The sequence below is a fragment of the Periophthalmus magnuspinnatus genome, chromosome 3, assembly GCF_009829125.3.
Source record: "Periophthalmus magnuspinnatus isolate fPerMag1 chromosome 3, fPerMag1.2.pri, whole genome shotgun sequence".
NCBI classification, from domain to species: Eukaryota; Metazoa; Chordata; class Actinopteri; order Gobiiformes; family Gobiidae; genus Periophthalmus; species Periophthalmus magnuspinnatus.
In genome coordinates this window covers 14,843,827-14,858,599 of record NC_047128.1, presented here as the reverse complement: position 1 = coordinate 14,858,599, position 14,773 = coordinate 14,843,827, and the positions used below count along the sequence as shown (strand labels likewise).

General features: G+C 45.0%; 1 protein-coding gene across 1 annotated transcript in view; it reads right to left on the bottom strand.

Moving 5' to 3' along the window:
* Positions 1-14,773, bottom strand: part of shank2b (SH3 and multiple ankyrin repeat domains 2b) — a 130,745-nt gene that overhangs the window by 25,302 nt on the left and 90,670 nt on the right. Inside the window, exons 18-21 of the mRNA XM_055229816.1 lie at positions 6,047-6,182; positions 4,167-4,247; positions 2,959-2,967; positions 1,120-1,143 (exon numbers count right to left, since the gene is read on the bottom strand). Of these exons, the coding sequence (XP_055085791.1) occupies positions 1,120-1,143; positions 2,959-2,967; positions 4,167-4,247; positions 6,047-6,182 (250 nt within the window). The remainder of the gene's footprint in view (positions 1-1,119; positions 1,144-2,958; positions 2,968-4,166; positions 4,248-6,046; positions 6,183-14,773) is intronic.

The following is a 14,773-nucleotide window of genomic DNA, read 5'->3' as shown; positions in this document are numbered from 1 at the left end:
AGTTCATCAAGCATACTATAAATGATACTTAGCAGTGACATCACGCTGGAGGTGTTTTACATCTGTCTCTGTGGTGGACTGTTCAGCAGTTACCATGGTAACACATTTTTTTGTCACCATGAAAAATGCTATATAAAACCGATGTATTATCTATTAATGTACACATTAGCAAACACAAAAAACAAGTTTTAGGATAATCTGAAAACCCAAGAAAGAAAATGGGATTTAAACTGCACATTTTCAGGAGGCTGTGATCAATCTGAGCGTTCATGGTCCTGTTTAGGTGTTTGATTTTCAACAAAAAGGTGAGAGTGACTAGCTGAAAAACTGTTGAGTAATGCTAGCTATCATGTGACTGTAATAAAAGCCAAAGTTAAATCTGTCAACTGGACAAAACGTTGGTTGGACACTGCCTTATATCTATCCGAAGGGAGGAGTTAACTACACTGAAACTGGGAACAATAGAGCGAGCAGTAGAGCCATTAAACAAAAGCTGTTTACAGTTTCAGTTTCACCAGCAACCTGACCAGAACTGAAGGAGTGACTTGGATGAGCAGCTAAACGTCTTCACTCCTACAACCTTTTGTCCGGCTGACAGATTTAACTTTGGCTTTTACTACGACTCAGACCTGGACGACTGAGGATTACACAGCCATGTGACTGTAATGTTGACTGAGAGGGACTTATTTCGGAGCACAGTGCAGCTCACCTGTTGTAGTTCCAACCAAGTCAGTTCTTTCTGGTCAGATTGTGTTGAAATAAAGCTGAGATTAAAGTCTAATAAGTCTCAGACAGAGTAGTGCCTACAGATAGCATTACACCCCCAGGGATGTTAATAACATAAACTGCAGAGTATCAATAGGAAATTAAACTGCACCCTAACCATTTCAAAACTGCAAAACACATTCAAATCACAGGCTCGTTCTCCTCAGGCTAAATGCAGCTCGGAGTCTGTTTAAGGCAAACACTCAGACGCTCTGCACATGCTCCAGACCATGCAGGACTCACACATCACAACAGGAGTCACATTCAGAAGGGTGAATTCTGTGATTTTTATGATTTTAATTATGATTTTAATATTTTAAAGGTGAGAGGAGCAGCATAGTCTGTAGAACTTACCCCCTTTCTTTTTCCTCAGAGTGGCTTCAGTGACAGAAAGCAAAATTTGGACCATTTAAACATAAAAACAGGACTAAACCAGGACTAAACCAGGATTAAACCAGGATTAAACCAGGATTAAACTAGGATTAAACCAGAAATAAACCAAAATTAAAACAGAACTGAACCAGGACTAAACTAGGCCTAAACCAGGGCTAAGCTGAGACTGAACCAGGACCAACCCAGGACAAAAGTGAACCAGGACTAAACTAGGACTACATCATGTCTATCCCAGGACTGAACCAGAACTATATTGGGCTAATTCCGGACTAAACTAGGACTGAAAACCAGGACTAAACCAGGACTAAACCAGGACTAAACCAGGACTAAACCAGGACTGAAAACCAGGACTAAACCAGGACTAAACCAGGACTAAACCAGGACTGAAAACCAGGACTAAACCAGGACTAAACCAGGATTAAACCAGGACTAAACCAGGACTAAACCAGGATTAAACCAGGACTAAACCAGGACTAAACCCGGACTGTACTAGGACAGAAACAGGACTGAAAGTACTTTACTATAATATGAAATAATGTAATGTAATGGAGAGTTGAAAGCATGAACATGTTTTCTGCACAGCCTCCTTCAGGATCTTCTCTCTCCTCTGCTCATTGCTCCTCTCTTTTCTTCTCCTCTCTTTCTTTCTCACTCTCCCTCTATCTCTTCTTCCCTTTTCTTCTCTCCTTCACTCCCATCCTCTGTGTGTGATCTGTCAGATTGCAGTGTTTTTCTTCTCTCTCCTCCCTTCCTCCCTCCCTCTCTTTCTGTGGTTGCTGTTTTTCCTGTCTCCTCTCTCTCTCCGTCCTGTCTCTTTTCTCTCCTCTCCTTTTCTCCTCCTCTTCTTTCCCTCCCTCTTTCTCTCCCTCTCTTTTTCTGTGATTGGTCAGATTTGCTGAGTGCATTTTTCTGTCACAAAAGATTATCTGAGTTTTGACACGAGTTCAAAAGGTCGACATGTTCTTACACCAGGACTGAACCAGAACTAATCCAGGTCTAAACTAGGACTAAACCAGCTCTAAACCAGGTCTAAACCAGGTCTAAACCAGGTCTAAACCAGAACTAAACCAGGTCTAAACCAGAACTAAACCAGGTCTAAACCAGGACTAAACCAGGTCTAAACCAGGACTAAACCAGGACTAAACCAGAACTAAACCAGGTCTAAACTAGGACTAAACCAGGTCTAAACCAGGACTAAACCAGGTCTAAACCAGGACTAAACCAGGACTAAACCAGGACTAAACCAGGACTAAACCAGGACTAAACCAGGTCTAAACCAGAACCAAGCCAGGACCAAACCAGAACTAAACCAGGTCTAAAACAGGTCTAAACCAGAAATAAGCCAGGAGTAAATCAGAACTAAACCAGGACTAAACCAGGTCTAAACCAGGACTAAACCAGAATTAAGCCAAAAATAAACTAAATTATTATTGCAGGGTTAAACTTGTATGTCAAGTAGCTGATAGAGGCTTTAGTACATTTTTTAATTTTGCAAAACATAAAATTATAAATATTAAAAAAATAACAATAAGACAAACAGATAAATAAAAGTGAATGTATAAAATGGAAATGCTAAAGTTAATGGATGCAAACCCAAGGTGCTGTTCATGCATCAAGCCAAAAGAAGCTAGCATCTCTCATTGGTCAGCCCAGGAGCCAGACGTTAGCAGCTAAAGGCTAAAATGCTAGGTGCTAATGTGGCGCTAAATCAGGCAGAAGCGTTGATCCAGTCAGTGTCACATCAGCGTACGGGGGCCACGGAGGGACAAACAAGATGACAGGGTTTACAGGCAATCTTACCTTTGTCCACTATGCAAAAGAAACGGAGAGAGAGGAGGAGAAATGCAAAGGAGAGAGGAGGAGAAAGGAGAGGAGAAGAGAGGAAAGTGGAGGAGAAAAAAGAGAAGAAGAGAGGAGAGTGGAGGAGAAAGGAGAAGAGAGAGGAAAAGAGAGGAGAGTGGAGGAGAAAGGAGAGGAGAAGAGAGGAAAGTGGAGGAGAAAAAAGAGAAGAAGAGAGGAGTGGAGGAGAAAGGAGGAGAAGAGAGAGGAGGAGGAAGGAGAGGAAAAGAGAGGATAGTGGAGGAGAAAGGAGAGGAGAAGAGAGGAAAGTGGAGGAGAAAGGAGAGGAGAAGAGAGGAAAGTGGAGGAGAAAAAAGAGAAGAAGAGAGGAGAGTGGAGGAGAAAGGAGAGGAGAGGAGAGGAGAAAAGAAGACAGGAGAAAGAAGGAGATTGGAGAGGAGAGAGGAGGAGAAAAGAAAGGAGAAGAGAGAGGAGTGGAGGAGAAAGGAGAGGAGGGAAGATAAGGAGAAATAGGAAAAAGGGAAGGAAGAGAAGGAGAGGAAAAAGAGAAGGGATTAGGATAAATGAGCTAAGTAAAGGAGATTTTAAGGAATAATTCTACTACAACTACCAGTGTTACTAATACTACTACTACTACCGCTATTGCTGTTACTACTGTAACTACTCGCTACTACTACTATTAGAAAAATGTCAGCTACAATGGGGTATTAACTGCTAACACATTTTTGATGCTCTGAGTCCTCCCTCCCTTTGCTCCTTGTGTCATTCCCACTATCACAACACAATCTGTGTGCACCCAGCTAATGAAACGACTTAATATCACATCAGGTTTGTCAAGTTGCTGTGTACAGTTTTATATCCTGCTTTTGTATATTTATGGAGAATTGTCCTGTGTGACATAGGCTTGTGGGCGGAGCCTTGGACAGGCTCGCACTGCTAACCATAAGGAGGGTTCCAATTTGGTCCAGGACAGATTGTTACATTACTCAAACATGCATGGATGACATCTAAAACCTCTTCAGGCTGTTTCTGATGTGGGAACAATGTTACAACATGGTAGAAAGTGCCATAAATCAATTTAGTAGAATATCCCCTCTTTTACATTGTTTTGGCTAATGAATCTCTATGGACTATGGATTTCCATGGTAACAGTTATTTTCTTAACATTTCATCTTGAGCTCTGTATAATTTTTGTAATATGTCCTCACCGAGTTCTTCGAGTTCAGAGGTCATGGACTTGGACCTCATGGACAGAGCGGTGGTCGGGGCTCTCTTCGGGGGAGGAGGAGCTGAAACAGAGAGAAGTGAGTTTGAACATGATTAGGTAAATGTGCTGGATAGAGCTGAATGATTTATCATGTTTAAAGTATCAGTAAAATGTGTTTCCTGTTTAAATTGTGTTGAAGTTTTGGACAGAATTCTCCCATTGTGATGTCATCAGTGTGGGACTAGACTAAGTAGAACTCTACACCCTGTAATTTTCAAAGTAATTCTCAACTTATCTTCACAAATTGCTTCTTTATTGGTGTAAAACTATAATTTATATTTACAACAAGTATTATGTGAATTAGTCTGTTCACAATACTTCATGGAGTTGATGGTTCAGTCCAAGCCTCATTCTGTTGTTGCGCCGTTGGGCAGTGCCTCCAGTACAGGCACAGTTTGGAGGCCATGTGTTTGTCATACAGTCACCACTCTGATGAGCAACGTGTGTGTGTGGTGCAGAGGAGGAGGTGCACAGGATGGACAGATGGTGCAGAGGAGGGGGTGCAGAGGATGGACAGATGGTGCAGAGGAGGAGGGGCAGAAGATGGACAGATGGTGCAGAGAAGGAGGGGCAGAGGATGGACAGATGGTTCAGAGGAGGAGGGGCAGAATATGGACAGATGGTGCAGAGGAGGAGGGGCAGAGGATGGACAGATGGTGCAGAGGAGACGGGGCAGAGGATGGACAGATGGTGCAGAGGAGGAGGGGCAGAGGATGGACAGATGGTGCAGAGGAGGAGGAGCAGAGGATGGACAGATGGTGCAGAGGAGGAGGGGCAGAGGATGGACAGATGGTGCAGAGGAGGAGCAGAGGATGGACAGATGGTGCAGAGGAGGAGGGGCAGAGGATGGACAGATGGTACAGAGGAGGAGGAGCAGAGGATGGACAGATGGTGCAGAGGAGGAGGTGCAGAGGATGGACAGATGGTGCAGAGGAGGAGGGGCAGAGGATGGACAGATGGTGCAGAGGATGGACAGATGTTGCAGAGGTGGAGGTGCACAGGATGGACAGATGGTGCAGAGGAGGGGGTTCAGAGGATGGACAGACGATGCAGAGGAAGAGGTGCAGAGGATGGACAGATGGTGCAGAGGAGGGATGCAGAGGATGGACAGATGGTGCAGAGGAGGAGGGGCAGAGGATGGACAGATGTTGCAGAGGAAGGACAGATGGTCCAGAGGAAGAGGTGCAGAGAATGGGCAGCTGGTGCAGAGGAGGAGGTGCAAAGGATAAACAGATGGTGCAGACGAGGAGGTGCAGAGGATGGACAGATGGTGCAGAGGATAGACAGATGGTGCAGAGGATAGACAGATGATGCAGAGGATGGGCAGATGGTACAGACGAGGAGGTGCAGAGGATGGAGAGATGGTGCAGAGGATAGACATATGATGCAGAGCATGGGCAGATGGTACAGACGAGGAGGTGCAGAGGATGGAGAGATGGTGCAGAGGATAGACAGATGATGCAGAGGATGGGCAGATGGTGCAGAGGAAGAGGTGCAGAGAATGGGCAGCTGGTGCAGAGGAGGAGGTGGAAAGGATAAACCGATGGTGCAGACGAGGAGGTGCAGAGGATGGAGAGATGGTGCAGAGGATAGACAGATGATGCAGAGGATGGGCAGATGGTACAGACGAGGAGGTGCAGAGGACGGAGAGATGGTCAGAGGATAGACAGATGATGCAGAGGATGGGCAGATGATGCAGAGGATGGGCAGATGATGCAGAGGACGGGCAGATGGTACAGACGAGGAGGTGCAGAGGATGGAGAGATGGCGCAGAAGATGGAGAGATGGTGCAGAGGACGGGCAGATGGTGCAGAAGAGTACCTTTCTTCCTGGCCGTATCGTCCGGGTCCAGATTCCTGCTGACCGTCACCACTTTGATGAGCAGTCTGTTTCCTCCCTGTCGGATCATGTTCACCACCTGCCTGTGCCCCACCTTCACCACGTTCTCCTGGTTCACCTGGAACACACAAGACAAGAACATACAACCATTAAACAGGACCTGGTTTAGTCCTGGTTTAGTCCTGGTTTAGTCCTGGTTTAGTCCTGGTTTAGTCCTGGTTTAGTCCTGGTTTAGTCCTGGTAGGCTTGTCACAATAACACATTTTGCAGTGTGATATATTGCTAGAGAAATATTACGATAAACAATAAAACTGAAACTCCTTTATCTGTGTTACAAAAACAGTAAAACAGGACAATCCCAGTGAACCTTTTTTTAAAATATTATCATTAAAAGACACAAGCGCCAACAAATAATTAACAGAATGAACCATTAATTAGCCATAAAATGCACTTATGTAACCCTCTACAGCTCAAATCTGATCGTATTACATCTAAAATAACTAAACTCTCCACTGTTGGAAAGAAAATGTCCATTAGATAAACATTGAGCCGAGTTTCATATATTAAATGATAAGTTGATGTAGTCAGTATCATGACAGGACCTGGTTTAGTCCTGGTTTAGACCTCGTTTAGCCGTGGTTTGGATCTGGTTTAGTCCTGGTTTAGACCTGGTTTAGTCCTGGTTTAGTCCTGGTTTAGTCCAGGTTTAGTCCTAGTTTAGTTATGGTTTAGTCCTGGTTTAGACCTGGTCTTGGCCTGGTTTAGACCTGGTTTAGCCATGGTTTGGATCTGGTTTAGTCCTGGTTTAGACCTGGTTTAGTCCTGGTTTAGTCCTGGTTTAGTCCTAGATTAGTTATGGTTTAGTCCTGGTTTAGACCTGGTCTAGGCCTGGTTTAGACCTGGTTTAGCCGTGGTTTGGATCTGGTTTAGTCCTGGTTTAGACCTGGTTTAGTCCTGGTTTAGTCCTGGTTTAGTCCTAGATTAGTTATGGTTTAGTCCTGGTTTAGACCTGGTCTAGGCCTGGTTTAGACCTGGTTTAGCCGTGGTTTGGATCTGGTTTAGTCCTGGTTTAGTCCTGGTTTAGTCCTGGTTTAGACCTGGTTTAGACCTGGTTTAGTCCTGGTTTAGACCTGGTTTAGTCCTGGTTTAGTCCTGGTTTAGACCTATTTTAGTCCTGGTTTAGACTTGGTTGAGATCTGGTTTAGGCCTGGTTTAGACTTGGTTTAGCTGTGGTTTAGACCTAGTTTAGTCCTGGTTTAGACCTGGTTGAGACCTGGTTTAGACCTGGTTGAGACCTGGTTTAGACCTAGTTTAGTCCTGGTTTAGACCTGGTTGAGACCTGATTTAGTCCTGGTTTAGACCTGGTTTAGCATGATTTAGTTCTGGTTTAGTCCTGATCTAATCCTAGTTTAGTCCTGGTTTAGTCCTTGTCTAGTCCTGGCTTAGCTCTGGTTTAGTCCTGGTTTAGTCCTGGTTTAGTTCTGGTTTAACTTGACCCTAGGTTCCCTCAGAGTCCTTATGTAATCCTGGACATGTTCTGTTACATAATCTTTGGAGATCCACTTACAAACTCTTAAAGAGATAGGACTCAAAGAGCCATATCCTGTCCTCTGTGTGTCAGATGCCCTCCCTGTGTGTCAGATGCCCTCCCTGTGCCTCCTTGGGATCTTACTCTATGTAAAAATGTTATCCCTGTAGTTTAGACCTCTACTAATATGCCCTGAAATGCATGGGATTCTTTGATTAGTTTAATGTTCAGATTTTCTGTTTATTTATTTATTTATTTCATCACATTAGAACGGGGTTAAAGTCCCACTGTGGAACATTTCATCACATAAAAACAGAGTTACAGAGTGGAAAAAAGTTAATTTAGCAGTAATTCAGAATTCAGTAAAAACAATTGGTAGCAGCTCAGATAAGAAACCGCAATGTGAAATGTGATGACAGGTAAAGAGCAGTGTCCCGTGTGAGCACAGGGCTGAGACACAAATCCATTCACACAGGCAGTTAGCTCGTCGATTAGCCGCGGAGGTGCAAAAATATGGCCGATCAGTTACACGTTTATCGACAAAACAACAGCACGCTTAAGAGACATCAATGGAGAAGTCGATAAAGAGAGGTTTAGTACAAATAGACACACTGACAGAGAAAGAGAGCGGAGGGAGACGGAGGGATGACAGGTGGGGGAGGGGGAGTGAGGGATGAGCGAGGGAGAGAGTATCTGATATACAGGGAGGGCATCTGACACACAGGGGGAGTATGTGACAGCAAGGGAGGGCATCTGACACATAGAGTAAGCAGCTTTTACATATATTTAGTCATTTACTGAAAGCCTGATTCAGAATGAGCAAGTAGATACGCTAAAAGTCGTTCACAGTTTGTCCTGGTTTAGTCCTGGTTTAGTCCTGGTTTAGTCCTGGTTTAGTCCTGGTTTAGTCCTGGTTTAGTCTTGGTTTAGTCCTGGTTTAAATACTCTAAACCGTTGTCTCTGTGCAGTAGACGGTGCGTCTCATTCATAAAAATCCTGTTCTGTGCCTGCTCCTGTTGAACATCAAACTGTGTAACTGTGAAATCAGATTATCACGCCATAATCTGATTACAGAGGCCACATCAACATGGTCCAGAAAACATGAAAAACACTACTACTGCTACTGCATATACAGCGGATGAAGTAGTAGTAGTAATTGTAGTATGGTGGCAGTAGTACCAGAAGTAGTAGTATCTCCAGTGGCATTACTAGAGACATTACTGGTTGTTGCAGTAGAAGTAGTAGTAGTAGTAGTAGTAGAAGCAGCAGTGGCAGCAGCAGTAGTAGCAATAGTAGTACTAGCAGAAGTAGTACTAGTAGCAGCAGTAGTAGTAGTAGTAACAGTAGTAACAGTAGCAGGAGCAGTAGTAGTAGTCGTAGTAGTAATAGTATTAGGAAAACTACTTAAAAATGTCCTTCTAAATTAAATATGGGACGCTGCAGCCCTTCACCTGAAAACATTATTTAAAAACTTTAAAACTACATTTTTCTAATGTGTAATAAATAAATGCGTGACCTAAAACCTTCCATCTTAACACACTCTTGAGTTTGTGCTCTCATGATCCAGGCTTAACATAACCTCATCATTTATTTAAACCTAACGACACGCAGTGAACCAGGAGGAAGCAGTCTCTTTCTCATTTTAAAACATTTGTATTCTCAGGACTGTATTTTAAGATAGAGCTGCAGGATTAATCACAAATAGTATCAGAATCGGTATTGAGTATTGAGCCTATTCCTTAGTATCGAAATCAAGTTTTATTACCGTGACGACACTAGTTTAAAATGTGAACTTTGAACAGAATCCTATTATTAAAACATAAATCGCAAACCTAATCACAACTGGATATTTTTCCCAAATCATTCCCGACTATTTTACACGGTGAGAGCAGTTCATTGACAAAAACAGCTAAAAAAAAAAAAACAGGATTAAATGATGAATGAAGTAAAAAAAAAAAAACATCACTACAGAGACATAGGGACAGCAGGAGGGCGCAGCATCAGCATCACTGCCATATCCCGTCTCCAAGGCAACTGTCGCCTAGAAACGGGGGGATGGAGGTTGTCACGGCGACGCAGGGAAGCACCGAGCTGCAGCAGAATTCCGGGCCAAACGCACAGGAGTATGGAAATGCGGACTGGGATCGCAGGAGCTGATCTAACTCTACGGAGATTCACTGTTTTTAAATAATTTTCCAAACGTCAGATCCACAAATGTTGAACCTTCTTATTATTTGTTTGGGATTGTCTCTACAAACTTGTCATATTAATCTCATGGCTTAAAGTCCTTTTAACTGACAACAATCACGTCTTTGGGGTTGAATAATGGCACCACTTTCTGAAGCTGTTGTTAAAAATCATTTGACAGAGAACTTTTTTTTGTTTCATGTGGATAGACCTAGTAATTACAGAGATATTAACTATAAGCACATCTACAGTCTGACAGTTACACAGCAAATCCCACCATAGAGTTCTGACCTGTCTCCAGCTCAGGTTGAACTAGAGTCTCTTTGCTTTAAACAGAGAGGTTTGATCAGCACCACGGACAGTTCCACATCAGCGCTGCACTGAGAAAATGGTTTACTTTCTACAGATATTTTAACCCTCTCCTCTTCTCCTCAGACCACCTTCTCTGCTCCTCATCCTCCGCGCCATCTAACCTTCTTCTCTTCATCCTCTGCTCCATCTGACCCTCTCCTCTGCATCCTCTGACCCACTCTGCTGCTCCTCTGCTTCTCTCCTCTGCATCCTCTACTCCTCTGACTCTCTCCTCTGCACCTCTGACCCTCTCCTCTGCTTCTCTGACTCTCTCTCCTCTGCACCTCTGACCCTCTGCTCTGCATCCTCTGACCTCCTCTTCTGCATCCTCTGTCCCTTTGACCCTCTCCTCTGCATCCTCTACTCCTCTGACCCTCTCCTCTGCACTTCTGATCCTCTCCTCTGCACTTCTGACCCTCTCCTGTGCATCTTCTGCTCCTCTGACTCTCTCCTCTGCACCTCTGACCCTCTCCTCTGCTCCTCTGACTCTCTCTCCTCTGCACCTCTGACCCTCTCCTTTGCCTCCTCTGGTCCTCTGACCCCATCTTCTGCATCCTCTGCTTCTCTGACCTGCTCCTCTGACCCTGTCCTCTGCTCCTCTGACCTTCTCCTCTTCATCCTCTGCTCCTCTGACACTCTCCTCTGCTCCTGTGACCCTCTCTTCTGCACCATCTGACCGTCTCTTCTGGATTCTTTTCTCCTCTGACCCTCTCCTCTGCATCCTCCACTCCATCTGACCCTATCCTCTGTATCCTCTGCTCCTCTGACCCCCTCCTCTCCTTCCTCTGCTCCTCTGACCCTCTCCTCTTCTTCCTCTGCTCCTATGACCCTCTCCCTCTGCATCCTCTACTCCTCTGACCCTCTCCTCTGCATCCTCTGACCCGCTCCTCTGTATCCTCTACTCCTCTGACCCTCTCCTCTTCTTCCTCTGCTCCTCTGACCCTCTCCTCTGTATCCTCTGCTCCTCTGACCCCCTCCTCTTCTTCCTCTGCTCCTCCTCTGACCTCAGTTCTATATTTAGACAGTATTATGATAGCTGACTGGTCACACAGCCTGACCGCCCCCACACTCACGCGTGTTTGAGTAAATGGGTCAATAATAATCGTGTGTGGAGTTTAATTGTGCAAATATAACACAGCGATGACAGAGCCAGACTTATGTGTGGGCCCAGGATTTCTGTCTCAGGAAAAAGTATCCACTGGCTCAAACCGGCCAATCACGTTCCTCCTTATTGAAGTCCGACCCACAGAGACACCAACTTGGTGCGACTATGGTACAGTAAGGCTCACTCCTTCACACAGGGGAGCTGGATGTTGGAAGTGTCTTGCCCAAGGACACAGCATCAGTATGAACAAGCAGAGTGAAAATTAAACTTCCAGGTCTTCCAGTTCAAAAAGCACTCTTCCTTCTGAACGGTCTGTTGGGTCTCTTTCTCCCTCTTCCCTCCTCCTCTGCTCCGGATATGTCTCTCTCCTCCTCCCCCTCTCTTTCTCCCCCTTCCTCTTTCTCTCCTCCTCTCTTCTGGATGTGTCTCTCTCCTCTCCTTCCTTCTCTGATCTCATATTTAAACAGTCTGTTGGATCTCTCTCCTGCTCTTCCTCTCCTTCTCACCTCTTTTACTATTTCTCAGGGCCTGTTACATGACTGGTCCTTTGGGTTTCTCTCTCCTCCTCTCCTCCCCTTCTCTTCTCCTCTGCTCTGGATGTGTCTCTGTCTTCTTCCCTCCTTCTCTCGTATTTCAACAGTCTGTTGGGTTTCTTTCTCTCTCTTCTCTCCTCTGGATGTGGTCTCCCTCCTCCCCCTCCCTCTCTTCCTCTCCTTTAGATGCATCTCTCTCCTCCTCTACCTCTCTTTCTCCTCCTCTAGCCCCTCTCTTTCTCCTCCTCTCTTCTTTCTCTCCTCTTCTTCTCTGGTCCTCTATTTAAAGAGTCTATTTTGGTCTCTTTCTCCCTCTCCTCCTCTCACTCCATTTCCTCTCCCTCTCCTCCAGATGTGTGTCTCTTCTTCTTCTCCCCCTCTCCTCTGGATGTGCCTCTCTCCCTCCACTTCTCTCCCTCTCTTTCTCTCCTCCTCTGCTCTGGATGTATCTCTTTCCTCTCCCTCTTTACCTGGCCCTGTATATAAGCAGTGTGTTTTGCGTCTCTCCTCTCCCTCTCCTCTCCCTCACTTTCTCTCCTTCTCTCCTCTGGATGTATCTCTCTTCGCTCTCTCTTTCTCTGGTCCTGTATGTGAGTGGTGTGCTTGGTCTCTCTTCTCCCTCTCTCCTCCTCCTCTCCCTTTTTCTCTAGTCCTGTATATGAGGGGTGTGTCTCCCCCTCTCCTGTGATCTCCTCTTCTCTCTTTCTTTCTCTCCCTCTGCACTCTGGATGTCTCTCTCTCCCTCTTTCTCTCGTCCTGTGTATGAGTGGTGTGCTTGGTCTCTCCTTCCCCTCTCTCTCTTCTCCCTTACTCTCTTCCTCTCCTTCTTTCTCTGGTCCTGTATATGAGCGGTCTGTTTGAACTCTCTCCTCTCCCTCTCTAGTCTTCTTCTTTCTCTCGTCCTGAATATGAGTGGTGTGTTTGGTCTCTCTCCCTCTCTCTTCTCCTTCTTTCTCTAGTCTTGTGTGGAGTGTTTGGTCTGAAGTATTCACTCTGTCACAGCTGTGGTTCATTCAGAGGCCTGATAGAGTCTGAAGAGGAGACAGACACATGACAAACTGTACACTCAGACTCAGACTCATATCTATATCACTTCTTGGACCTTTCTAACATGTTTTAACATTGTTCCCTCATCAAAATCATTCCTGAAGAGGTTTTATGTCACCCACGCATGTTTCAGCAATCTAGCGATCTCTCCCAGGCCCTATTCGAGCCCTCTTTACGGTTAGCAGTGCGAGTCTATACAAAGCTCTGATGCACATTAGTTTCATTATTGGGTTGCACGCTGATTGTGTTGTCATGTCACTCTGAAGGGGGAGTGACTTAGCGTGGCGAGCAAAGGAAGGGAGGACTTAGAGTGTCAAAATGGAAAGTGAAACTGATTAAACATGTTAATGCGGCGTATTTGCGGAATATGTGATGTGTCAAGTAAAATACCCCCTTTAAGGAACAAAACCACACAGCTGAAAGTCCACACCAAGGTCCAGACTTAGAACTTACAAAGTGTACTATTATTTTCACTTGTTCTTCTGACTTTTGCTTTTACACTACCTCCCTCAAATCCAAACTATCGGACTTTACCTGGCGCTGTCTCATCTTTCATCATGACAACGGGGGCCCGCCTCGAGAACGTGGAGCATAGAGGAACTGCAAAGTTTTTTTCATTGTTTTGAGAAGTAAACAGAAGCAAGATGAGGCCTGGGCTTGACAGTGATTAGCTCAAACACAGACAGACAGGAAAAAAGAATTTCATTGGTCTGACACTGGCACACGGTGTTGTACGAGTAAGTGGATCGATACAAGTGGTTTATAAGGATATATATCGTGTTTTGGCGCTTCGCTGTGACTGGATTTAAAGCAGACAACAGCGATGGAAGTGCCGTGTGTGGAGACGACAGCGCACAGCCGTCTACTACATCACAGAAACAGAGATTTACAGCAGTGCATCCTCTGCTATAAGTGAACAAGTGCTTGAGTTTGCATGTGTTCACACCTGAACTTTGGAACAAACCAAACAGGAAAGTGTGAAATCGCCTTAAGTCACACTGAGAAAAGTAGCCAAAACCTTTACTCAAGTAAGAGAGCTGTCACACTGTACAATATATTACTCATATAAGAGATTTGCGGTCTTTACCACTTTAAAAACTTTCTCATTTATTTATTTCTGAGTAACTTCAAAATGACTCTTGAAATTTTAATCACCATTTCCTCCCTGCGTCTGTGTCATATATAAAAGATACATGCTCCTGTGTAATGTATGCAAATGGACCAGGAAACGTAGGAGGCTTTCAGGGAACCTTCGGAAACTTGAGCAGTTCCTAACACAGTTCCTAATGTCTGTTGCTCAAGATGCCCCTCAACATGTGCCAGTCATGGTGCATTCACTGCCTCCGTCCTAATCGCCGTAAATCTGAGCGTTACATATTTACAGTCACGGCGCTTTCACTGTCCTTCTTCACTTCTGTAAACCCGAACGCTGCTGTCCAACCCTCACATAGTCACGGTGCGTTCACTGTCCTTCTCGTGTATGTTTATGTATCTCCGTAACTCTGAGCGCTGCGATTTAACCCCGTCAGAGTCACGGTGCGTTCCATGCCCTTCTCCTGATCGTTCACGCACATTCGGGGTCCCTCCGTAAACCTGGGCGCTGCTGTTATATTCTCACAGTCAAGGTGCGTTCACTGCCCTTCACCTGATGTCACGGATGTTGCGCAGTTGAGATTTGGAGAGGGACTTAAATGCAGCAGTGTGAAGGATGAGACAAAAACACTTTGACTCATTAAAATCAAACATGGATCTGCAAATGCACAGACGAGGAGGGAGCGGTCAGATCTGAGGACTTCTCCAAAACACGATTCATTAGATAATATCACGGGGGGTCAGTTCGCCACATTTGAACTTAGACTTAGCCCTGTCTAATGGTCGAAGATGTGTGGTTTTAACGCAGAGATCTACAGCCACTGTGTTTTTAAACTCCACACACCTTCACTAGAATCATTTGGATC